The sequence below is a fragment of the Mesocricetus auratus genome, unplaced genomic scaffold (assembly GCF_017639785.1).
Source record: "Mesocricetus auratus isolate SY011 unplaced genomic scaffold, BCM_Maur_2.0 Super-Scaffold_100003, whole genome shotgun sequence".
Taxonomy (NCBI): domain Eukaryota; kingdom Metazoa; phylum Chordata; class Mammalia; order Rodentia; family Cricetidae; genus Mesocricetus; species Mesocricetus auratus.
This window is the reverse complement of record NW_024429188.1, coordinates 79673342-79700433: the sequence shown is the minus strand read 5'-3', so window position 1 is coordinate 79700433 and position 27092 is coordinate 79673342. Positions and strand designations below refer to the sequence as shown.

Sequence of the window (27092 nt, the reverse complement as noted above, 5' to 3'; positions counted from 1 at the left end):
GAGACTAGATAATTATAGAGCAGGCTATTTTCATAAATACAGAGGGCATGATGACAGAGTTCCCAGACTTTGCTATTGAATGACAGATGCAAGCATCACCATGTCACTTAGGTAGGCTAGGATTCACTGTCGCAGAGGCTAGTTCTGACTTGCACAACCCATCTTGCCAACACCAACCAAAAGTTTCAGCAGTGGTAGTACATGGTTTCAGTTTGCTTTACTACTTGGCAGTATTGCTTTCTGAACACTGCTATTTCGTAATTAGTGTAGAATTGTGCACAAGCTGGAAAACAACACCAGGCACCTCACAAAAGCAACATTTATTTCACAAGAGAGATTGAATTCTCACAATCAGGGAAAATTTTTCATCATTCCCCTATGTCTGATTTAGAGTGAGATTCTGTACAGATCCTAACAAGACATGGTAGCAGTCTTAGTTTTCCATGCTGTAAGTTTCCTCTTTTCCTCAACCAGTTTTTTTTTGTTTTGGTAAGAAGTTGAAAGCACCTGCATTAATGACTGTCAGCTAGATGTCATTCAAAACTTCAGCCCCAGTCACCTTATGCTATTCAGCTTCCACAGTAAGCACTGAGACCACTCCAGTGGGCTTGCTGGTAAATGTCATTCATGTTTTTCCTTCTTTTCTTCCTTTTATGCTCTTCAGAAGCCCCATATCAGCCTCATTATTCCTCCTAAACATCCCTAAGGGATGATTTAATCTAGGATTGTAGCAAGAAGAGCAGGCATTTGTGACTGGTAGACCACAATGCCTAGATGGTTCCACTTTATTGTAAGTAAATATTTTCCTTTGTTCTAAGGTAGATTGATATTATAGAATATGAATTTCATAATGCACAGCATTTATACTAATGGAAAAGTGTGTACCTAGCACAGAGTAGACACCCAGTAAAAAACATACATTGATTGAAGGGGTATATAATGTATAATGAATTATATATGAGGATGGACTCTGAGTTTCGTTCCCCACCCCCTTTAAATGACATTAGATTTACCACTAGGATGGCAAAAAACTTGGCATATACCTTAGTTGGAGTTACTATGGTTGTGATGAAACACCATGACCAAGAAACTTGGGAAGGAAAGGTTTTATTTAGATTACACTTCAGGATTATTGCTCACCACCAAAGGAAGTCAGGACAGGAACTCTATCAAGGCAGAAACCTGGAGGCAGGAGCTGATGCAGAGGCTGTGGAGGAGTGCATCTCACTGGCTTGCTCCCCAAGGCTTGTTCAGTCTGCTTTGTTATAGAACCCAGGTCCACCAACCCAGGGAGAGCACCACCTGCGATGGGCAGGGCCCTTCCACATCAATCATTAATTAATAAAATACCCTACAGGTTTGCCTACAGCCCATTCTTACTGAGGCATTTTCTCGGTTGAAACTCCCTCCTCTCCAATGACACTCGTTTGTGTAAAGTTAACATAAAACTGGCCAGGATAGTATAGAAATAACATGAAACAGATCAAAAACTACTTGTCAGTCACATTGTCAGAAAACAATGTCAGAGTGCCCACTCTAGCTGTATAAAATTTTAGTGAAAGGTATAGACTTTGGGGCTCTTTAATTCCAGTATAAAATCCTCCTAGTTTTGAATTTTTATAATAAAGCCAGTTAAAAATTGTTTGGTAAGAGAGACTGGCCTAACAATTCTTCTAACTAGGGACTATAGACTAGTAGTGACTAAGATATAATCATTTTGTGGCTGTGTGGATTATAATACATTCTGAAGACACATTTCTTTTTCCTTTCAGATAACTATAGTTTACTTACAATTATAAGAAATAATACAGAGAGGTCCTATATGTCCTCTACCCAGTTTCCTCCAATGGTAATATCCCACAAATCCACCGTAAAACATTAGAGCCAAAAAATGACCTTTGAAGATTCTTTTGAGACCCTAATGTTTTCTTTTTCTAACAATAAAATCATTATCCCTTTTTTAGAGATTTTATTTACATCTTTAATTATCTCTATGAATGTATGTGGGAAGGGGTATGCATATGAATGCAATACCCATAGAGGCCAGGAAAGGGTATCAGATATAATAGACCTTGGGTAACAGACATATGTGAACCATTAGACAGAGTTACTGGGAACCAAAATCAGCTCCTCTCCATTATTCTCTCTCTAAAAATTCACTACTAGCCAGGTGGTGGTGGTGCACGCCTTTAATCCCAGCGCTTGGGAAGGGAGAGGCAGTCGGATCTCTATGAGTTTGAAGCCAGCCTGGTCTACAAAAGCTAGTTCCAGGACAGCCTCCAAAGTCACAGACAAACCCCGTCTCGAAAAACCAAAAAAAAATGAAATTCACTAATATGTATAATTTTATCAGTGCCATGTAGTATTTCAATAATGTATACACTGCATAATGTTAAAATTATGTTGAACATATCTATCTCCTCACAATTTGTGTGTGGTGAAAGTTTTCAATATTCTTCTAGATGTGTTCAATATGTACTCCATTATTATTATATATAATCAGTAGTATGGCAGAACTTCTTGCTGCTAAGTAAGACTTAGTGATCACCTTTGTCCCATCCCTTCCCCCTCACTACTTTTGCCTGGCACCACATTGTACATTTGATCAACTCTTTAGATTCTTATATGAGTGAAACCATGCAAACCCCTCATCTTTTAAACACAAGATCAAGGAAAGAAGGAGTTTATGAGGAGCTTCTGCAATGGAGGCCTTTCTCCCAACAGAAAAATAATTGTTTTAAACCTAACTCAAAAACTGAACAAAGTTTTCAGACCTTCAAATTAGTACGTCAGAAATACCAAAATTACATTTCAAGCGAACCTTTTTTGCTTTGTCTTTCTTCTCCACTCAGACGGCCTTTTTACAACTAATTTCTAAGATAAGCTCTGAATTCACTTGCAGTTCTAAAGTCTTAAAGCCTTTTTTTCTGTACTCAAATTTATGAAGTAGATTGGACTCTGAGTTTTTTTTATTTGATCAGAAGAGGAACTCCGAAACAGCCACTATACAGACAAAGCAAGTTACATATACGAATAAATGTGTATGCACATAGATTTTCGCATGCAGAGACAATTAATGAAAACAAACTATAAATTAGACAAGGATCAAAGAAGAGCTTAGAGGAGGGTTTGAGGGGAAGAAAGGGGGAAAACTACAATTTTAATATAATCTCAAATGATATAAAAAGTAAAAACCTTTTACACATCCATCACTTCTCAATCTCTTACCCTACAGAAACCCCTTCATGTCTGTGATTTCCTGCCTCTGCATAGTATATAACATTCCTGAAGCCCAGGCCTCACCTCAAACCAGTTACATCAGAATCTCTGGGAGTGACACCTGTTCTTGGCATTTTAACATCTCCTTGGGTAACCCTCTTATGTAATCATGGTAGAGTTCCATTTGTATATGCTGTTTTAAACACAATAGCTGAAAGATCTTCTTCTTGGAATAGCTTTTAGCCAAATGTTTGCTTCCTTCTCTTTCTCCTTCTTTTCTCCTTTCTTTTCCTATTTCCATCACCAAAACATCAACCTTGTTATTCTGAATAAATTCTCTCTCCTCTGTGTTCTCAGCTTCTCTACCTGCAAAACCAAGACTGGCATGATGCATTAGTCACTTCTCTTTATGCTGTGACAAACAGCTGACAGAATCCACTTAGTAAGAAAGACTATTTGACACACACTTTCAGGAGATATAAGCCCATCAAGGCAGAGGAGGTGTGGTGGCAAGAGTGGATGAATTTGTAGTAGCAGGAGCAATCATTGCAGCTCCTCACATTGTGTGTCTGGACCAAGATGTAGAGAACCAGACTGGAACAGGAGAAAAGTTTAAGTTTCAAAGGTCCATGTCCAGTGACCCAGCTCAGTCAGGTATATTTCACATATCAAAGGTTCCATAACCTGTAGCACCAGCCAAGGGCCAAGGGTGCAAAGAGACAAGACTGTGGAGACATTTCAGACTTGAATGAACATGTGGGGCCAGGCAGTCTACAAAACGTCCTCTGCTGAAAATCTCTGAAGCCTCTGCTTTTGTTCTTTGTTTCAAACCATTGCCCACACTATTCCTGAGTGCTAAGACCAGTTTTGCATTTTGTGCTCACCATTGGGAATTAGAGAACTTAATGTACTTGTAACTTTTCCAAGGTTACTGTATTGAACACCTTTCTTTTAGCAGCAATGGGACACCCACCGTGCAAACTTCCTTCTCCTTGTTACTTTGGCAACATGTTGTCAAACAACAGGAGGGAAAGAACAGTCTGCAATGGCCTTTATGGAATGCAACCAATTACGGCAGAAAGAGGCATATCAACCATCGTGGGAATGAAAAATATTTGCCCTGAGAATCCCATCCATGTGCATGATAATAAATTGAAACAAATTCTTGTTTGTGTGAATTGTTATAGTCATGTGCCAGAGTGGACACTTAGATACAGAGTATGACATTTTTATGTCAGGAGTCAAAAAGAGTCCTTTTATTCCAATTTCTGTTCATTTTTTTCTTTCTCCCAAAGCAATTCTTTCAAAAGATATGCTTATGATAGCAATGTAAATCTGTGTTACAGTAAGTTGGGTCCAGGATACTCTAAGTATCTCAGTTTATCGACTATCTCCATCAGTGTGAGCTTAAGGATCTTCCTCTTTAACTGTCTGTGAAATATTGTCATGATCTTTCTCCTCTTTACCTATAGCAAATGCCCCTAAAACAGTGCATATTAATGCTCTAATCCCTAAGGTTTCATTCTTACTCAAGCCATCCCTTTCTAGCTGCACTGTACCTCAGCTCCAGGGAACAAAAGGGAGAAGAGATGAGCTCATCATTGCCTTAACTCTCGGTGACAGAATAATGGCTGCTTTGTTAGTACCACAAGAGTGGGAAGGGACTTTTATTCACTTAACAGCTATTGATAAGTACATTCTAGATATTAGACATAGAACTTAACACTGTTGTGTGTCAGTGAAGTGCTCTGCTGTGTGGTCTTCTACCATTTTGCCTGTGCTTACATTCTCAGTATACATTCTCAAGACCCTATTTGACCCCCACCTTTTCCTCTTCTCCAGTTCACTAACACATAACAGGGTTTAGTGCTTTGAAACAAACTCTTGATTAAGTCACTTCTCTACTTTAAAAAATTCCTCAAAAGCTTCCATACTCCCACCTCTATCATTTACCAAATAAAGTACTTACTCCACAGCTTGTCATTTAAAGTCCTCCATGATCTGGCTCCAGCCCCCTTTTGGAATGTTATCCTTCAACTGTTCCCTTTTAAGGACTCTATGTTCTCTGCTACACCTTCTCAATTTGGAAACTTCTGCCTGGAATATTCTCCACAAACTGCCTATTAAAAAGTCTATTCACTGTTCATGACCCAGGTCACAAACCCTCCCCGATAAGCATCTCTACTCGTAATTTAAACACCGATTTGGATTTTTCCTGTGACCTGTTACCTTCTGCCTTGTGTTGCAGACTAGCTCTTAAACTGGGAAGGCGCTTTAGCCTTTGGAGCTGTTTTCTTCCTCACGAGTTTCTCTGGGAATCTAGTCCAATCCACAAGGAGAGAAGAAAACCTCAGCAAATTTCCAGTACTGCTTTCTCATGGGCACATCCTTACCTTTGTTAATGTAGGAAGACATACAGTTAGGAGTTTGTCACTAAAATTCAAAGTTATTGAATTACTGCCAATGTCTATAACTCAATTCCTGACATCTCATTGTTGATATTTGTTTTGGACTGATATTTTTCTTGTCATTTATAGAGACATTCTTACCTCCGTTCTCCCTATGATCCTCCACCAAGCAGACAAGCTGGAGGTTCTCCTCGCTTTCCTGGGGGGAGAAGTCACCGGGGAGCTCTTATGGATTCCCAGCAAGCATCAGGAACCATCGTACAGATTGTCATCAATAACAAGCACAAACATGGACAAGGTAAAGAGCATCCTCTTCAGCAGGCCTGATCTTTAGAGACCAAACCTTGGACAGGACCCTTTATTCCATAAATAGTGTATACTCACATGTGCATCACTAAATCTGGTCTTCCAAGGTGGGTATGAACAAGTGAGAGGGCTTGTAAGACTTTCAACAAATGCACTCAGAATAGTATACACAAGTACCTTTGTGCTTATGAAGCAACCTCTAGCACTTTCTCTGTTGCCTGTGGGAACTGGAGGTCATTTGGGGAAATCCACTAATCTTTAATAAGCAGGGCACCCAACATTTGAAGGCACTTGATGCCAAACACTTCTAAAGCTCTTCTCAATAGTTAAGTATTAAATAGCCTTTCTCCTGGGACTCTTGTTAAATATTCCTGGCTCCAATCTTAGAGATTTTCATTCAGCATGTAGCACATGAAGAGATCATCCTTCCATTTGAGTGAGCCAGTGAGAAATCCAGAAACCACCTGGCTGAAAACCAGGACCACTGAGCAGGTTAACACTGTAGACCACTCAGCCATGAGTCTGGCTGCATGAGCGTCCATATATGTTTATTGGTACAATTTTCTCTCCTCTGGCCTCCACTGCCCCAACTCCAGTAGGAGAGGTGAGAAGAGGAGAAAAGCATAATGTTGACTGATGCTTAGCTTGTTGTGTATCCTGTCAATCAGTTCTCTGGAATAAAGGCTCAACTAGTTCCTTTTAACATAACCACAAACATGTTTTGTTTCCTTTAGAAAGAAAATAAATCAAAAGGCAATTCTTTGAATGGGATAAAAGTAAATTATTAAACCAAATGAAGAAAAATACTGGTGAAAAACAATCCATTTCAAAGAACTACTAGGATAAATCTCAACTGAGCTGGTCAAGCCAAAGCTAGTTCATCACATCTGTTACTAGTTACATGTAAAATTCAGATTATACATAAAATCATCAATTTAAAAAATCTACAGGCTTAAGAGAAAAGTCTAAATACAATTTAATAAAATTGTGGTTATTAAAATAGTTAGAAATATGTATTATTGATCTGTGTTTGATTTGAAATTTATGACTTTTAAGTTCCAAAGTTTTCTGATACGACTTTATGAAAGGAAGAAGAGTTAGATAGAGATACAGTTGGATTTTTCAATTCTAAATTACCCCCAATAGATTCCATTTGCTCTGGAAGCATTGCAAAGCCTTAAAAAATTATTGAGGACAAAAATAGACTTTGAAAGCCCCAAATACCATAATTTCCCTAAGAACTCTTCATTTTTCATAGTAGAGGTGCATCCCCTCACTGCCTCAGTGCCCTACAAAAGCCCTGGCTGCTTCACATTTCTTCATCTGCCACGTTTATCTGGATAGATCCCTTCTCTCTTGACCTCTCTGTTAGAGTTAACTGAAGAATCTCTTGTCTTCACCTTAACGCCCAAACCCCAGCTGGATGATTCAAAATCATCTTTTGGAATTTTGTTGGTGGGAGGAGGCTCTCTTCCCTTCTATGTGCTGCATTTTATTCCACTGCAGAGTGTGGGATTCTGCCTAGTCTGGACTGTTCCCATAGTCCAAATGTTTAGAAGGAAGATGAAGCTTAGCATAGGTAGTATTGACTGCCTTGTTTTCCCTAAGTATGGATCACCCTTCTGGTCTCTCTGCATAGTGACGAGGTCCCCTGTGTTACATACACTCAGATCTTTGTTAAAAATCAAAGAAGAAAAGCAACAGGAGTCCTACATTTTAAACTTAAGTCCTGCCAAAATGTTCTTAAAGCCAACTTTGTACCCACATTGTTCAACTGGGTCTATAAAACAGCGTTTCAGTGTTGGGAAGAGAGAGAAATGGGTGGGCAAGAGAGAAACACATGCCTAATTTCTATGGTTCTGTTCATAGCCCAGAGCCTCACACTTTAGGTATCTATTGAGACTCTCTGTGCACTGGGATCTTCTCCAGGATAGGTTCTTGGAAATCTTTACACAGACTGACCTGTTAGAGGGCCCAGTACTCAAGCAGTTCTTGCAAAAGACAATAAAAGACAGGCAATATCTTTCATATTCTTTAATGTGACCCAGTGGACTTGATGAGAAAGGAATAGCCTAATGATTCATCCTGAGTCTGTGTTGCAGCCAAATCAGTCAATTCCTAGAAACGCCCCAAGTGGGAATATGTCTCCCCCTAGCCCTGGCCAAAGAGATACACCCTACCCTAGAGATAGCGTTGATTAAGATGCCGACAGGTCTCCTTGGGTATGATGAGGTGATGGAAATAATGAGAACCACACCCAGACCCATTTATGGCTTGAAATATCCACAGTCTCAGCCTTTCAGAAATGGAGAACATTTGTTCTCAGGCCTCTCCTTTTACAGCACTACCTGTCCATTTATCCCTGGAACCCAGCCAGCTCCATGCTGTATAGTAGTAGCCTAATAGGTTTAATGTCAGGAAGAATGTTCTGTGTCCCCTTTCCTTCATAGGTTGCCTCTGCCTGTAATCCCGATATATGATTTTTCAAGATACCTCAAAAAAATAGAGGTCATGACTGTTCTTCTCCTTCAACAACTGTCTGAGGGACAAAAGATACCTATCTCTAAGGCAAGCGTTGATTTGATTTGCTGTAGCCACATCACTATAGCAGCTACCAATGGAAAACTGAAAAAAATGCCTGAAGATTAGAGGCATAAAAGGCCACCACCTCACGAGTTACCTAAGAGATGTAGGTCCTTTTCTTCTAACTCTTGTCATAGCATCCCTCTTCCTATACCAAAATATAGTCTGTCAGCACTAAATACCATGCCCATATATCTTTATTTGTAGATCAGACACTCATAACATTTGATATTATGAATGGATTTGATTCAGGATATAGATGAAACTGACCCTTTGAAAAGAGAATTGGTTTTTGCATCTAGCTCTCCTGGTTAGAAAATCTCTTTTGGAAATTTTTATATCCAGAAACATAACCACTTAAACTACATAGATTTTCTGTGCCACTCAAAATATTTAAAAACGCTACAGTCTACTAGAGATTCTTTATCATATGTTCAGGACAAATGGAACTCCATTTTCAATGAATTCATTCATTACCCTGTTGAAAAACTATTTGCAGACTGCCCATTGTTTCTCAGACTATTTGTGAGAATTCGGATGCTGCTGCGGAGGCATATGGATAACTGTTGAAGGGAGCTTATCACTCAAACAATGCTATGGTCAAAGACTACCTCTGTAAACGCATGCTCTTGCCATCACAGAACAAATGGTGTTTGATATTTTAAATAATTCATGGGTGATAGTCTAAGCCTAGTAATTCATCTTCACTCTCTACTCCTGTGTTCCCCTTCAGTGTGTGTTTCCAATGGAAAGACCTATTCTCACGGAGAGTCCTGGCACCCAAATCTACGGGCATTTGGCATCGTGGAATGTGTGCTATGCACTTGTAATGTCACCAAGCAAGAATGTAAGAAAATCCACTGCCCCAATCGATACCCCTGCAAGTATCCTCAAAAAATAGATGGAAAGTGCTGCAAGGTGTGTCCAGGTAAAAAGGCAAAAGGTGCGTTGGCTGGAGGCCCTGCCTTTGTTTGAATGAGAGTCACACAGTGTCCTGTTTTATTTTCTTTGTGCATCAGAAACATAAATGACCTATCATATAATTATAATGATAATAGTTCTAGAAAGAATGAGCTTCATTCTTTCCTCTTCTGAGAGTGATGGTTGCTTTGAAGGAATTAACTACTCAGAAATATTCTGGAGGGTTTCTTGTGTCTACAACTTCACACACATGCCAAATTGCTTAACTTGTTCTTGCTTTTCTAAACTAGAGAGTGTATGTTATCACTGTTTAGAAAACTAGCCACACCTTACACCTTTTAAATGACTAACTCACTTCCAGCCATAATCCAGTACTCTTTTAAGATGAGAGATGCATGAGTTACAGTTTATGAAGATTAGGTTCTGGTCCAAATGTAAGGCCATTATGTGACCTTGGATATATACTGCATCCATATATATCTGGGCCTCATTATCCCCATGTGAAAAATTAAAGCAGTTTATCACTGTGCTCCAGTTTTATATTTTTATTTGCATTTTATGTTTTAATTTTTGAGGCATAGTATCTGTACATATTTATGAGGTACGGTATGATAATTCAGGACATATATACAATGTATGATTATCAAATCAGGGTAATTATCATTTCATCTCCTATGATGTTTATCCCTAGACTCTTCTAGTCATTTGTAAATTTATCATAAATTGGTTTTGCTATGGTAACCTTATTGTGCTATAGAAAAATAGAAATAATTAATTCTAATGGTGTTTGGTGTTTATTATCAAACCTCTATCTCCTCTTCACTGCCTTCCACCACTAAAATACTATAATTATATTATTTCTCTTTTAAATACAAGAACAGTGAAGTGTATAATGTATAAACTGGCTTTCCCCAAGTCATGAACTAATGGCTAATACAGTCAAGGCCTTAAACCCAGGTCACTTCCAGCCCACTGTCTTTTCTACTTGAAAATGTTACTGATCTTTTTTTTTTTAAGACAAATTTTTCAAATGGTGTTTTTTTTAATACACGAACTAGATTTTTTAAAAAACTGTATCATCTATAGTGTTGGCATCGTACCTTTGGTCTGCTACAGCTACTCTGTGTGACCTAGAACAAGGTCCTTCAACCTTCTGAGCCTCTATATGTTTTTCTTCAAAATGATATGGTTAAAGCAAATGACTTCCTATAGCCACCTCCCATCCCAGAATTCCACCATCAATTAGCCATTCCCAGGTACATTAGTTCATCACTTCTTAAGCCTTCTGTAAAGAATTTATGTAAACACAAGTGAAAAACCTTTTTTGAAAATGAACGTGGATACATCATTTATCCCTTCCATTAAACAGTTGCTCCTGCCTTGCAGGCAAAATGCATTCAGTGTAAGTCCATGAGAATCTTTCCTTACACTGTCTATGATCCCTGAAATTGTCTACACATTCGAATCCCCAGGGAGCTTCTAAAAGTACCTATGGCCCATCTCCACAGATTATGATTTAATTGATTTGAATTGTGATCTGGACTTGGGACTCTTATAATTGCCTCAGACCCCTTTGATATGCAGGAAAGTTTAAGAACAATCGGTGCATGCTCACAGTGATTCATGCTCTTGTCTTTAAAAATATGATTGGTGCTCCAGCAGCACATAGGAGCTAATTATAAATGCTGATTCTCAGGACTCCACCTGCGCTGCATCCAAATCTGCAGTTAAGATTATCAAGTGAGTCTACTTGAAGTATATATATTAAAACTTGAGAAGTAATAATTTAAGGTAAATACAATAACCTTCATCTTGCATAATGATAGGGACAGGATGTGGATACAAAGATCTGGCCAATAGTAGAAATCGCAATACTAAAATTCAGGAGGAAGTGTGCTTATTTGGATTGGGCAGGAAGCATATTCTAGGAATGATGTGGATATCGGGGCCACCCAAACATGGTGACTTATAGTCCCTTTCAAGGCTGGGGTCTCATTTGATCCACAAATCTTAATGTCATTTGCAATCTCCCAACATGTTTTCGTCTTTGATCACAAATCTAACGTTTACACTTAAAGGGTAATACAGGATAACCTTAGGAAAAAATTAATAGTTACCTAAATACTGAAGATCAGGTTTTCTGATTTCATGCTTTGATTTTTCAAACAGAATCTTGTTTCACATTGTGCTTAGGATTTTATTAATACGGGTGATTCCAAATAAAAGGAGAAAATGGGACACAGAGCGTGCATTTCTTTAAAAAAATTTCCTTCTCAGGTTGTTGGTGGTTTGAAAGCATCCAGATAAGCAACTCCACCCTTGGGCTTACCCTGAGAAAGTAAATGGAAATACATAAAGGTAGAGAAAGCTAGGCTTTTCTGGTGCAGTGTTGTTTGTAATAGTGAAACACTGACAACAATCAGAAAACTCACTCATAAGGAAATGATTAAATTATGGTATAACTGCACTATGAAATATGTAACCATTAACACAATTATAGACCAAGACTGCAGGCATGGAAACATTAAGTTAAAAGAACAAACTACAAAAGATATGTGTATTTTAATTTTTGTGTTAAGAAAAGGGTTGTATGTGCTTACATTTTTTAAGGTCTGGAAGGGATAATAACAGAATGTTTACAGAGATAATCTTTGGATAATTGACTTACCAAGTATTCGTATTTTCTTCTATCACTTGTATTTTCTAAATTTTCAATAGTAAACATGTACTAATTTTATAATATGAAAACATAATAAAAGTTGTTTTAAAACCACCGGCCAGAATCCCAATTGTCAATATATTGAAGAATCTGACTGACTCAATCCCTGAATGAGCTATTTTTACTGTTTTCCATCGTGATCAGATATGTTGAGATAGTATATCCATTGGGCATCATGCAAAGAGACAGTTGCAATCACATTCTATTTACTTTTCTCTCTGTGAGCCAGAACTGGGTGTGTGCATTTTAAATCACTCTTAGGGGTTGTATTGCCCAAGAGTCAATGTCATCATGGCCCAAGGCCTGTTCCACATATTCAGCACATATAAAGCATTAAATATGTTCTGCAATCGACCTAAAAATGCATGTTAAGTACCTACTGCATGCAAACACAGACACTGAAGAATGAGAGATGAACAAGACAGGCAAAGGCTACTACCCTGATTCTTATATTTTAGTGAAGACGAAGCACAGTAAAACCAAATCAAGAATGTAATTTTAGCATGTGATGGGTACTGTGAAAGGAAAAGGAACAAGATCAGGAGATGGTGAATAGTGCATGAAACACTTTCAAAACAGTAGTCATTGAAATGTGATGTTTGAAGAGACTCCTAGGTGACATGAAAGGGTCCACAAACAGGAACATCAGATCGTCAGTGACTTCTTAAAATAATGGTGCATGGCCTAGAGGAAAACAGACAAAGTGGTGAAAGAAATAAATAAAGGAAAGTAGGAAAGAAATAAATAAGTTCACTGGTGACCAAGTCAAAAGTTTCATCACAACAAACAAGAGCAGTCTCCATCATTAACGAACACAGGCCATGGTAAATGATGTAAATTCCACTTCTCTCTAGTTACTGCTCTGCTAGCAGTCAGCCTCACATTACATGTCAGTGTCCACCAATGAACTGACTAAGACACACACCTACAGATTCCCCAGCTCACCTCTCATACCTCTGGTACTGCCCTAATACCTAGAAATCCTCACACACTTCTTTAGGATTTGGTCATTAAATGCCCCTGTTATGGTTTAAAAAGCTTCCTGAGATGAGATAACACATCTTTATCTGTCATCATCACCCCCCAAAGTAATAGTGTCTAACTTTCTTGGTTCTAGAGGTCACAGGATAATTTTCTCATGGGGAATGGACATGGCCCAAAATTACTTCAATTATGGCGTGGTTCACTGAAAGGAAATGACAGTAGATGGGCATGGAGGTGACATGCCTCGAGATGGAAAGTGCAAGATGTTACTGAATACATCCATTTAAGAACAAAATTTGTTTTAGTGTCTTCCAGTTTCAACTAGGGCTGAGTCACTAATGGAGTTCTGTTGTTTGTGGATTTCCTCAGTTGTGTAAGTTCGGATCTTAAGAGGGTTTGGTGCTTCTGAATGTCTCTTTAGGATACTGAGAAAACTTTGAGTACATGACATGTACTTCTAATGCCATCACAGGCTGAGTTTCATATGTCAGTTACATTCATAGTCAACATCAAGCTACTGAGCAAAGTTTAACAAAATAAGCTCTCCTTGTAAAGGTAACAACTGAATTCATAGAAGTCCCTGTACACTCCATGACCTCCTTGTTTGGATTTGAAAACTGTGAACATGAAACCCTTAATTGCCTAACATCACTGAAACAGACTGGCCTTCCAAGGAATAAAATATTTAAAATGAAAGGCAAACGGAGAAAGGAAGCTTGATTCTAGGATAATCCAAAAATGAGTGATCCAACTTGGAACTGTCAAGAGATGACAGTGGTTTGGTTTTGTCCTCACCGTGCCAAATGGTGGGAGGCAGAGGTAAAGAGGAAACTTAATCAGGTCCAAAAGAGACATACAATAGCAATTTGATTACAATGTCCAGTCCAATATATCTGATTGGACAACAGTGAGTCTCTCATCAGTATGAGCCACAGATTACCCAAACATTCAACCCTCAGTGGATTTATCCCTGATGGCTCGGAGGTTCTTAAAAATAGCTTCTCCATAGTCTTAAAGTTTTCAGCGTGGGTAAGGAATCTCTTTAGTATTTCTTATTTGAGTTATATACTCTGAATACACACCTGAAGGGGGTGCTGATTAAAATCCTTCAAAGGAAAAGCACACCAATAATCTGTTTTTCACCAACAATAAGGAGGATTTATTTTTTGGTAACGAGCCTTGGCAAAGGGAGTGTGGTATGAAATGCCAAGCAATTGTGGGGCTGGTACCTTTGTTCCTGGGAGCTGAAATTCATTGGTCAGCTATACATAGATACATAGACAGTAGATCTAACCAATTTGTGTGTGTGTGTGTGTGTGTGTGTGTGTGTGTGTGTGTGTGTGTGTGTGTGTGTGTGTGTCCCAACTGTTCGTCTGGCATAGTATACACATGACTAATCTGACATCTAGATTTTGGCACTGGTGCTGATCCGGTATTATCATTCCTCTTCCAAACAAATCAAAGAGCATTCAGAAATGTCAAGCCAATTTGGATGGATCCGTTGGGCAAGTATATGCACATAAATGGATGTCATGAGTGTTTTCTAAGTATACTGAAATGATTTCAGAAAAGCTAACCAAAGCTCTCTGTCAACCCATCTCCTGGGCCTCTCTTAACAACGCTGGGCTGAATAGAACATGCTTCTACCCTAGTATGGAAACTTCAGTGTTCCATTAAGTATGTAAGTGATGTATGTATACCTGGCTATAGTCTTCTTCATAAAAGTCCATGTCTCAGTGACTGTTTTAGGGAGATCCAATTCAGTTTGTGGGTGAGCCCTATAGAGTCACTAATTCTGTCATCACATGGACTCATGAGAGCTTAGATGCATCTTGGTGATTTGGTAGCTGCTAGAGGGGCACCCTGAGCTGAATTTGTAAGGCAAATCTGGGAATGTTGTCTCTGTAAAACGTGGTCCTGTTGATTGTCTACTTCTGCTGTGTCAGCTGTTCTAAACAATGAGATAGCTAAATTCAGAAGTTCACTTCTAGTTTTCAAAAACCATGCCAAAACTCTACTTGCTTCCTGGTTCCAGAAGAAGCTCCAAGCCAAAACTTTGACAGCAAAGGTTACTTTTGTGGAGAAGAAACCATGCCTGTTTATGAGTCTGTGTTCATGGAGGATGGAGAGACTACAAGAAAAATAGCACTGGAGACCGAGAGACCACCTCAAGTAGAGGTTCACGTTTGGACCATTCGAAAAGGTGAGCAAAACAGCATTACATTTGTGATTGTAAGTGTGGCAGAGAAGGGAAAACTCAACCTACTTTTACTTCAGCATGGTCCTGTGCTTGGGTTAGATGTTATCCCCTTGCTAAGAAACAGGGTGTCTGGCACGCATGCTGTGTTTGCAAATTTAACACAGTTAGTGCTACAGATTAAATATTAACTCTTGAGATCCCCAAGATTGTCATTTGTTTTGTTATGTTTTGAATTTTATATCAAATGCCTAAGCCCTACCACCAGAGTCTAATTTGTTCATCTGAGCCAGGCATGTGAAGCAGTGTTTCTGTAAATCCTCAAAGTGGTTCTAATCTATGGCCTACACTATAAACTAAGAAAATACAGTCTCCCTTTCCAGTGTGAAGCTCAAGAAACAGGAAATCCCATTCCCACAGCGTGAAGCTATGTCTCTGGAATTATATACCATATACTCTGGGTTAAGATCAATTTATAACATCCTTCCTAATTTTAAGAAGATTATGGTCTTGGGCTAAGGAGATTACTCACTAGGTAAAGGAGTTTGGTGACAAGCCTGATGACTTCATTTCAGTCCCTGGGACCCACATGATAGAAGGGGAGAACTGAATCCCACAATCCCAAGTAAATTGTCCTCTGACCCTCAAATGTGTGCTGTGGTACACAAGTGTCCCTTCTCCCCACACGCTTCTGTGAAGAAGACACACATACAGTGTGAAGAAGATTATAGTCTTACTCAAAATAACCCCAGTCATTATATTCACTTGCTTTTTCTGATTTTCCACAGCAGCCACCACAACCATCAATGTTCTATTCAATACTTAGTGTACTCCTATAGCTATCTACTCATACTATGCTGTATATACAAGACTAGTGATGATCTAGTCTGGTCTGATTTTCCAGGAATCCAAGTGTAGGGATAAGATTTCATTTGGACAATAAGATATATCATTTTGAACCTACCTCTTATTCAAGATTTAAGGGTATTTACATAGCCAGGTATGGTGGCATCTATCTTTGATCTCAGCACTTGGGAGGCAGAGGCAGGTGGATCTCTGTGAGTTCAAGGTCAGCCTGATCTACATAGAAAGTTCTAAGACAGACAGGGCTGCACAGTTAATACCCTGTCTCAAAACAGAAACAATAATAACCAGTGTGCAAACATGTATTGCTTCAGCATCATTCACAGAAGTATAGTAATGGGCTTCTAGCTAGTCCTACCCAGAGATGAGAATTCAGTATGCCTTGGATACGTTATAAATATTGCAAGATTAAGGCAGAATCTTGTGATGCTAATGCAAGTAGTACTTGGATTATGCTTTCGGGAATACTGCAATAGTTGCTTATTGCATGTTTTCTCTCTCCATTTCTCCAACAACCTCGCTTTTTCTAAAGAATTACCCCCAATTAGGAAATATGATATGATGCACATGTGCTTTTCAGTAATGCTTGTTATAGCTTTTTATTTAGGCATGTCAATTTTCCATCTTTAATTCCATAGTGAATATGTTTACTAGTCACCTGGGACTAAGAACTGGCCCAGTGGTTTCTCAAGCAATGAACTCAGTCACATATCCTTCCACCCACTAAAGTACATGGATGACTTACAATTTACTAGTAGAATATATCAATACCCTTCTATTCACACTAAAGCTTTTATTGACGTTTATGCATCCTGGACACAGCAAAACCTTTCTTCCCTGTTGACCTCTGGGTTTAAGGGAGCTGGTAACGTGTTGCTCCTTAATTACTTGGCAGTTTTCAGTTATTTACCTGCCTCTGATAAAAACTGTTTAGGATAGGTGGAAACTGTGGGCCAATGCATAAGAACCCCACCTTCTTTTTTGGTTTTGTTTTGTTTTAAGAGAAGCCTGCAAGAATTGTTACTATTTCCCAAAGGAAAATTTGCACTTCTGTGTGAATTCAGGAATAGAGGTAGCTTCTCTACACAAATAATATGCCTGCAATCCTACTACTGGTTTTCATTGTTTAGCCAGGAGGGCAGCCTAGTGGTTTGGCAGGAACTAGTCAATCCAATTTTTGGCCAAAAGCTGAATTTCTAATACTGCCTCTGTCTACAGAAGTTCCAACCAGTACTCATGCTTTTCTTAGGAGGGGATTCCATGGTCAGAAGTATTACCTCCCTTATCTCCAGTCCCTGGAGAAGCTAAAGGGAGGCCAGTGAGCCAAGGAAACAAATGGAGTCAATTAAAGTCTTTGAGCCCTCCAAGTTCCTGGTTAAGTACATTACACAACCCAGCTCAATACTCCTAAGCTCCAATAATGACATTATATGCTCATCTTGGGCAGAAAAGGGGTCTGTGCTTCCAGAAAGAGATAGAAAATGTTTCATCACCTGTTCCACTTTGCCCTTGGCCCTAGGCATTCTCCAGCACTTCCACATTGAGAAGATCTCTAAGAGGATGTTTGGGGAGCTCCATCATTTCAAGCTGGTGACTCGGACCACCTTGAGTAAGTGGGAACTCCTTTTACTCTTAGCCGGAAATCACTTCTAGCTTTTAAATATAGTGTTGCCACACTTGAAGTCCCTCTGTCTTCTCAATGAACATAAAGAATGCTCGGTTTCAACATTAGAGGATGCTCTATTTCTCTTTTGGAGGACTAAGAGGCAAATAGGGTGTCTGAGTGCAAACTGGAGAAACTTGGGCATGATGGATACAAACTTTAATGTAGTCCACATACAAGCTATTTCGGGTCAAGTTTTCTTAAATATCCTTAATGAAACTAATAAACCAAGACACAAGAGGGTTGAAGGAAACTTCATAATATTTCAGATGTAGTATAACTGTGGAGTCTTCACAGCTGGATAGCTATGTTCTATGGGAATAAAGAAGAGGAAAGAAATATGGAGTGCCTATCAATTCTGTGTTACAGCAGAGCTCTTAGACTCTTACAAAACTACCACTAGGTGACTGGGTAGTGGTGGCACACACCTTTAATCCCAGCACTTGGGAGGCAGAAGCAGGAGGATCTCTGTGAGTCTAAGGCCAGCCTGGTCTACAGAGAGAATTCCAGGACAGGTTCCAAAGCTACACAGAGAAACCCTGCCTCTAAAAACAAAAAAGCAAACAAACAAGCAAAACAACATGAAACAAAACTACCACCAAGTGCTCATGTTTCTTTAAAAGCATTCAGGCATCCATGCAACTGTCTCACTTTCTACACTAGATGGAGCTTAGGGACTAGATAAGGCAGGGCACTGGGGTAGGCATTGGTGGGGAGCACTTCTAATGGAATAAAAGGCACCAGATTTCTATCCACAGGGAGTTTCTAATGGGCGAGACAGAACACGAACAGGCCTTCAGTGTGAATGAGAAGAGCTGTGAGGAGTTAAATACCTAAGTGCTCAGGGGAATCTGCAAAGAACAATAAGTTGAGAGCCAGGTGGGCTTAGTCGAGGAAGGCTTCGGGGAGGAGGTGCTTTTTAAAAGAAAAGGGTGTGACTGGGCAACAGGTCAAAAAATCAGTCCTGGGTGATGGTGCAGCCTAAGAGAAGATTCAGGCAGGAGCAGACAAGAAATGTGGGTGAATCATAGGTTAGAAGACAGATCTGGCACCATTGAGACCTCTAGTGATCTAAAGGGATGACACCAACTGGCAAGCTAAGCAATAGTGGAGAGACCACCTTGAATGCCCATTCCTGATAATGAACTTGACGTCTACACTATATGCCATCCTGGAGCCTTCATCCAGTGACTGATGGAAGCAGAGGCAAACACCCACAGTTAAACACTGAACTGAACCCATGGAACCCAGTGACAGAGAGAGAGGAGCGATGAGCAAATTGGCAAAGAATGGGCTGGCAAAACCAGCAGAGACAGCTGATTTGAAAAGGGGAGAGCTCTTGGACCCCAGACCCACAGCTGGGAGGCCAGCATGGGACTGATCCAGACCCCCTGACTGTGAGAATCAGTGAGGAGGCCTCAGCAACCTATGGGGCCCTGGGCAGTGGATCAGTGTTTATCCCTGGCATACAAACGGACTTCGTGTGTCCATAACACAAAGAGGGTTGCTCTCTCTGCCTGGACTCTTAGGGGAGTGCCTGGACCCTGCCCTGAATGAAATGACAGACTTTGGATATCCCCTATGTGGAAGGAAGTGGCGATAGGGTGGGAGGCTGGGGGGGGATGGTGAGGGCTGCGGGAGGAGGGGAGGGAGAGGGAACTGAGATTGACATGTGAAGCAAGCTATTTAAAATTAAAATAATAAAAAAAGAAATGTGGGTGGGGGTGAGGAATGCACCAAGGCCACATAGGGTGCAATCCAGATAAAAAGAGTTTGGTATGAAGTAGTCAAACGGCTTAGAAGAAGCCCATGTAAAGTGCACATGCAAAGCAAGTAACGTTGGGAGTCGCTACACAATCCAGGCAGCACAGTGATGTCATGCAGTGCTCTGAGCTTTTAAATAGATTCACCCAGGTGAATCCAAACTAAGAAGTGAGATTTGACCTCCATCCAAAAGCACAACAGCAGGGGTAAGTAAGTAAGTAAATGGAGTATTCGCATCTGGCTCTTAGAAAGAAAGTCTTGCTCTGAGGAGTAGGGTGTGCCATTAATGGCAGAGCTGGTGAGAATCTGAATTAGGAATTTCTCACACAATATTGTCTGTGAGACAAGGGAGGTCACCATGAGAGACATTTCTAAGGCTAAGTCAACAAATAGTTGTGTCAGGGGGATTAGTGTAGAGCAACTCCAGTATTAACAACTTTGAAGATTGGGTGGATAGCAATGCCATTCGCCAATTAAAAGCTGAAGAATAAGCAAGTGTTGGTGAAAAGGGACGTCTGCTTGGAAAGTACTTTGATCAGGATGCCTGATAATCAACTAGAAACGTGGTTGGTAAGGTATTTTGTATGTCTTTTGAAAGATTGATAGGAAGTAAGATGAACAGTATGAGAATCTGAACCCAGGACTTGGGGAATCCCTACAAGAGAGTCGGGAATAAAGAAAGCAGAGATTAGGGTCCAGAGATCAATTACTAGCTCAACATAGAACACATTTCAGTTCATGTTTTGAGCAAGACCGTGTACCAGGCTCCAGAGGACTTCAAAGATGATTTAGACATACTCTGTGCCCATAGTAATTAAGACTGGGGCCAGGTAATAGAATTAGGTATTGTGTGCCCCAAACATTGTACAGCTGAAGGAAATGGGTAGTGGCATGATCCAATGGAAGAACCTGGGGACAACGAAATAAGCCAAACTCCTTCATGTAATGTGCTTCAATAGCATGATACATCACAAGGCTTTGGTAGATGTTATGTCCCTTTTTTTCTACTTTCATGCTGAGGCATAGAGAATAGAGAAAAATGAGGAATTTAAGGCAGAAAGAAGCAGGGATATCAGGTCTCTAGGGGAGGGCACTATGTTCTCATGTAAGTAGGGAAACCAAAGAAGTTTAAAGCAGGTTTAGGTTGAAAAAGAGTTTCCTGACTTGTGCTCAGAGCTTCCCAGATTTCAACACCATAAACATAGGAATAAAAAGAAATGTGAGGGGCTGTTGAGAGTCAATAAGCAATGGAAGTAAAACATGCAAGTTGAGAGAGTGGAAAGGGCTGTGAATCAGTGTGAGAATAGAGCACGATAAGCAGCCACAGGGCGGCATTTCAGAGTAGCAGTGATGCACAAAGACAGCATGTGGATACAGGAGAAAAATAAATATGAGAAGTTGCTGACAAAGAAAATGAGGAATAGAGAAAATAATGCTAAACAATCAAGTAACCCAAACCATTACATGAGGCCCGAAGAGAGCAAGCTGTGGTCCAGTGATGCAATAGGTATTGCTGTCCACAGGAAAACTGTGGAATATTTTGCAAATGCTGAATACACTCTAAAAATTCCAAACACTGGCTATGGAGCTGGTTCAGTGGTTGAGAGTTCATACTACTCTTCCAGAAGATTTGGGTTCAGTTCCCAGTACCCATATCAGGGTAGTTCACAACTTCTTGTAACTTCAGCTCCAAGAGGGTCTGATACTACCAACTTCTGTGAGTACCTGCACTCATGTGTATATATTCCCCCAAACACATTAAAATCAAATAAATCCATTAATAAAAGTTTTCTAAACATAGAGCTTAGGGTTTACTCATGGGAGAACAGTTGTATCTCATTTGGGGGAGCTTCCAAATGCTATATTGTATGGAAGTAAAAGCTCCATGTCTTGCTTTCTGTCTCTACCCTCAGAAAGATATTTGTGTGTTTGAGGGGGTGCTTTTTTGCTGAAACCACCTGTCATTCATATTTCAAATACCCCGAGGGGTCTACAAGGAGGGGGAAAGAATAAAGCATATTGGTTGTATTCCTAATTAGTTCAGCTCTAATCTTACACACCCCTGACCATTCTATGTTTTCCTTTTAGACCAGTGGAAGATCTTCACTGAAGGAGAAACTCGGCTCAGCCAGATGTGTTCAACTCGGGTGTGCAGAACAGAACTGGAAGATTTGGTCCAGGTTTTATACCTGGAGAGACCTGAAAAGGGCCACTGTTAGACAAAACAGCTAGGATTGCATAGCGTCAATCAAGGAAACCCAAGCTGCAGCTGGACTGCCGGCTTACTTTGCTTAAGTCAACATCGCTCTAAAACCCCAAAGTCAGACGCAGTCAAATTATCCACGCCAGCCACAACACACCTTGTTCCCCTATGTGCAGCCGTGTGCCAGCCCTCAAACCTCTCCTCTAAAGAGAATCAAGGTGTCTGTAATGGTTTCTGGAAGGAGAAGTGATAGAATATCCTGGTGCAGCTTTAGTTTCTCTGAGAATCACTAAAGTTACTTACATGAAAGAAAGAGAAAGAAATTGTTCCATTTAAGTTGGGTCACATAGAGCAATCACTTGTATGAAATGCTTTTTTGAATGCTCAAGTGTCTTCCATTCTAAAAAAAAAAACCTTATTCAGTGGGTGGGTGGAAATACAAGTCAGTCAGTTGTAGAGCACCTGCCTAGCATATTTGGAGCCTTGGGTTCTACTCTCAGTACCAAAAAGAAAATTCCATCCTCATTTCTCATATACATACACACAAGCAGACACACAACTTGCACATGAAACGGCCCCTGTTTCTGACTCCTAAATACTGTTGGGGTTGTTGGCACCCAGGAAAACAAATTCAAAATGTATAGAGAAGACTCTGCCCACAAGCCTGTAAGGCAGTTTTGAAAGTCATCAACCATAGTGGTAGGTTGAAGAACTACAGTTAAGGGTCTTCACTGTGAAGTGCTAAATTCATTTTGGCTAATGCTACCACTTCTATTTCTTTACCTGAACCTATGGAGCCTCCATTAGGAAGGTAGAATTTGGTGAAATTGTCAGAAACTAAATTCATACCAATCTACTCATAAGTGTAGAAGAACACACCTGATAAAAATAAAATAGCCCATCTTTTTTGTTGTTGTTTTCACAGCTATAAAACTCAGTAGTTTATGAGCCAACTCTCACTGATTTTCTTGAGGCAATAGTCACCTAGACAGATACTATGGTTTGAATTATTCTAAAAGCCTGTTTAAGGGCAGTTCTACGTCTCTGATTACAGGAGTGGAAATTTGACTTTCTAAAGAGACCCAGTCCTTTCAAGCTTCTGAGCATTGGTTCTTCTGTCAAAACAGGATTACTGTTCATTCAGGGGGCTGAGAGTCCTGACACAGTTCTTCCTCCTAAACCTTCCTACTAGCCTTGCCTTATCCACAAGCATACTTTGCATCTGGGATTTTGGACAAGGCTGCTCCTGAGATGTTTATTTGAAGCCCAATGCCACAGCATAAATTATCCTTTCTGAGACTTGGCTTTGGGAGCCATCCTTGTAGAAAGACTATAAATACTTTCCAGCAAGAAGCATAGGCCTGCTTTCTGGATCTGAGGAGCATGCTAAGGAGCATGAATGAGCTCAAATGAGTACTAAGAAATATGAGTATCTAGAAACCCCATAAGTTCCCACAGTAGGCAAGAGAACATGATAGGAAAATGTGTGAAAGGTCTGGCCTTTGGGGGAACCCAGCAGAGATGAGGCAGACCCCACAAAAGAGACACCAGGGAGACAAATTTCTTGCCAGCCAGTCAAACACATTCTCAGAAGAGGGACACATGACATTCTTGGCTGCAAAACTACAAAACATTATTGACCATGTGATGGGAGCAGTGTCAATCTGCTGCTGCCTCCCTCTAGGGGAAACAATATTTCCAGATAAGTAACCAGATCCTGAAGGACAGTGGGGATTCCCCCGCTAGATGATTCACCCCAAAGTTTTCCCACCCAGGTGTTCTCTGAAAGCTTAGCCTCAAGGGAACACTTCAAGAGCTCCCCTAGATAGACTCCTGCCTCCAGGTGCAGGGACACACCTTTGTAATGTGCTGTGGGAAGCAGGAACTAGAGAGCTGTGCTAAGTAAATGTAGAAATCCTCCAGCATTTCAAGGTTGGATAGAGTGTAGGGTATAGGGGAAAGAGGTCAAACTGCCTGTAGTTAGTAGAGAGGAATGGATATGGTTGTTTTGTGTATATTTATTTGTATCATAAACACTTGGGACAGCAAAGACTATAAACACCACTTTGCAGTTTTACGCATTTTCTAATTAGCTCATGTAAACAAGTATGAGTAACATAACAGCATTACACTTTCACTTTTCTCACAGGACATGTACCCAAATATGGTACTCATTTATGTTGTCACTGTGTTTCTGAATTTTTAAGTTAATAAAATTTTAATTTAAAAAGGTTATGTACAGGAAAGTAATATGATTGACACTCCAGTCAAGACAGTCATTCAATTGGGTCAAAGATGATGGATGGGCCTAGTAGTTTCACAACCACGGTGATGTTCTTGTCATACTACTATTGAGTAGTTAGCACTGTCCTCTTAGCAGTAAGGATGTCTGAATTTTTTTTTGGTTTTTCGAGACAGGGTTTCTCTGTATTGTTTTGGAGGCTATCGGTCCAGCCCAGCCTCGAACTCACAGAGATCCGCCTGCCTCTGCCTCCCAAGTGCTGGGATTAAAGGCGTGCGCCACCACCACCCGGTGGATGTCTGAATTCTTAAGACAACTCTGTAATTGCTGTATCTGTCAGTCTTTCCAACTAGAAAATGAGATAATGATGATACTATTGTCCTTTGCCTGAAATCTTGCAGTAAGGTTTAATGTAGTCAGTACCTATAATACACTTATTCTAGTGGTTTAGTGTCCATTAAGTATTCCTTGATAACCATGGATATGAAAGGTATACAGGGCTTAGGTTTCAAGAGGACCTCAATTTTTACCTGCTGTTCCCAAAACTTTTATGCAGTTTGTTTAGGGTTCATTGAAAGGATTTTGTTACATGTGTTGATCCAGACTAAATTCCCTCAAATTCTCAATGTTAGCTAAATATAGGCTATCCAGAAGTCAGAATATGAAAAGATTTTAAAAGACATGTCCAAAATGTCAGTCACTGCTGAGATGTCCAGTGATATGGCAGAACTATGTACTGATGTTGGTAACATGGGAGAAAAGAAGTGTTGATATTACTGGAGCAAAGGCTTAGTTGGGGTGAATTATCAGAGTTAAGTGGAAAGGTGCTGTGAGGAAGTAGAGCTAGAAACTCAAGAGAACTCACTGGAGAAACTCCTTGTAAGAGTGGGGAAAGACATAATGGAGAAAACATCTGCAGAAAGAAAAGGAGTCAAAGCAATTTGTCTTATATAGGGGGACTATTTGTCCATATCATAACACAGAGGGGAGAGAGACTATAGAAAGGACAAGATTAAAGATCATGGGTAATAAGGGAATTAGTCCGTTCAATGAAGGGCTGTGAGAAGTCATATCCCATGCTGCTCTCAGACTCACAACTCTTGAACCACAACCTGCGTAAATATTTAGCTTTGGATGCTGACCATTTTTATCAAGGTCCACCTATATCCCTACTATTTAATATCTCTATTATTCCACTCCCCTTATACTCAGCTTCCTTTCTTCTGGAATGGCACACTATGCATCAAAAATATCACGCTACTTCCACTGATGAAAGTGCAAATAAGTCAAACTAGAGCTCTGTGGCTCCATCTTGTATTATCCCCTTTCTGTGATTATTCAGACACAAATTTCTTCCAGCCCTTCAAGTTTGTAGGCATTTGCTATCTACTCCTCTTACAGGACTTTTACCTCTCCTAATCCTTCCACCATGACTCCTAGGAAGCAGCAAACACCACCACATATGGATTTACAGAGAAGACCTGTCTGATCCCACACATTGCCGCCATTTTGAACCATTCTTGCTTTTGCTCTTTTTAAAGAGACTTTTTATATTTATTTTATGTGCGTGTGTATTTTGCCTGCATTTACGTCTGCATACCATGTGCATGCCTGGTGCCTGTGAAGGTCAGAAGACGGTGTCAGATCTCCTGGGACTGTAGTTACAGATATCTTGAACATCCATATGGATGCTGGGAATCAAACTCATGTCCACTAGAAGAGCCGAACTATCTTTCCTGCCCTTTGCTTTGACTCTTGAAGGAGCACAAAAATATGCCTCTCAAAATGGTGTCATTTTGGCATAAGGATTATTTTGAGCTAAAGACAATTAAGAATCAATAGCTGCAGAAAATTTTTCTATTCTGCCTATAACTGCCTGAAATTAGGAAATAAATTTTCCTTTGAGGAAGGTAACCTCTCCTCCATTCCAAGGTCAGAAGAGTGACTAATCCCTTATAGTAAGAAAACACCAAGACAAATTTGCATGAATAGTCAGTTCATATTAAAATACTCTTTAGCATCCATTTATTTCTCCCTGATTCATCGCCTAATCTCTCTCCCAGAATTTATCCATTTAAGTTCAAGCTCTCATTCCTATGTTAAGACAGTATGTAAGCCCCCTGAATCTAACCTCCTTTAGAGATTCATTTCTTTCTGTGAATATGTGTATACACATAATAAAATTTGTGTGTCTTGTATTACTGTGTTTTTATTTATTTAATTCATCAGTTCACAATCATGAGAGCTAAGAAGCCAAAGAAATAGTGTTTCCTCTCCAATAGCTTTGCTAGGAAAAAATATCCACTCTCTCTCTGTCTTATACACAAATACCTTCTTGGCCACCACTGTTGCCAACTCTGTATTGCTGATGAGACTTCTGCTTGCACACAATTACCACCACAGTGACAGTGCTCAGAACTCACTGTCTTCCTCGACTGCACCGTTTCCTGTGAATATATAGAGAACTGCCCCCTTCCTTTGCACCTGTGATGCTGCTTTATCGCCTTACATTAAAGTAAGCAAATCATTCATGAATGTGTGTCACTGTGTGTACCAACATGGATCTTCTTGTGTCTTAGAGTATCATAGAGGTCTTCATGGGGAAAAGGTGTTTTATGCTCTATTTTTCAATCTAGTTTTCAGACCTCAGTTGTCAGTATGCAAAGTCTGCTGTGAGTGAAAGCTTCCATGTTTCCATCCCTATTGGATCACGTGTACTGTTTTTACCTCCCACCAAAACCATCTTTTAAATTGACTTCAAGAGTCTATCCTTCCACCCTATGATTTGATGCCTCCAAATGAGAGAAGAGCTCCTAGAATTCAGGGTGTGAGTCACAGCACATAGTTCCCTGACATTCCATATACATTTTTAATTTTCTATCTTTGTGTATGCTCTTCCATCTCATTTGCATGGCATGATATGATACTTATTCTTAAAGGCCCAGTATATTCATCTCTACTCTGTGGAGCCATGATGGCTTCCCTCATAGTTTCCCACTATTTCCCCATTCTCCCTAAG

The 27092-nt window shown here is 40.0% G+C and overlaps 1 protein-coding gene across 6 annotated transcripts in view; it reads left to right on the top strand.

Moving 5' to 3' along the window:
- Positions 1-26271, top strand: part of Chrdl1 (chordin like 1) — a 110550-nt gene extending 84279 nt beyond the window's left edge. For 3 of the 6 annotated variants that reach the window (XM_013122332.3, XM_013122331.3, XM_040744493.1), the window contains exons 8-12: positions 5757-5925; positions 9250-9459; positions 15176-15343; positions 17721-17810; positions 21717-26271. In XM_013122332.3, the coding sequence (XP_012977786.1) occupies positions 5757-5925; positions 9250-9459; positions 15176-15343; positions 17721-17810; positions 21717-21847 (768 nt within the window). In that variant the 3' untranslated portion in view covers positions 21848-26271. Of the gene's footprint in view, positions 1-5756; positions 5926-9249; positions 12211-15175; positions 15344-17720; positions 17811-21716 lie in introns of those variants that run through there. The other 3 variants (XM_005082480.4, XM_013122334.3, XM_040744494.1) reach the window with 2 other exon arrangements.
- The last annotated feature ends 821 nt before the right edge of the window (positions 26272-27092 follow it).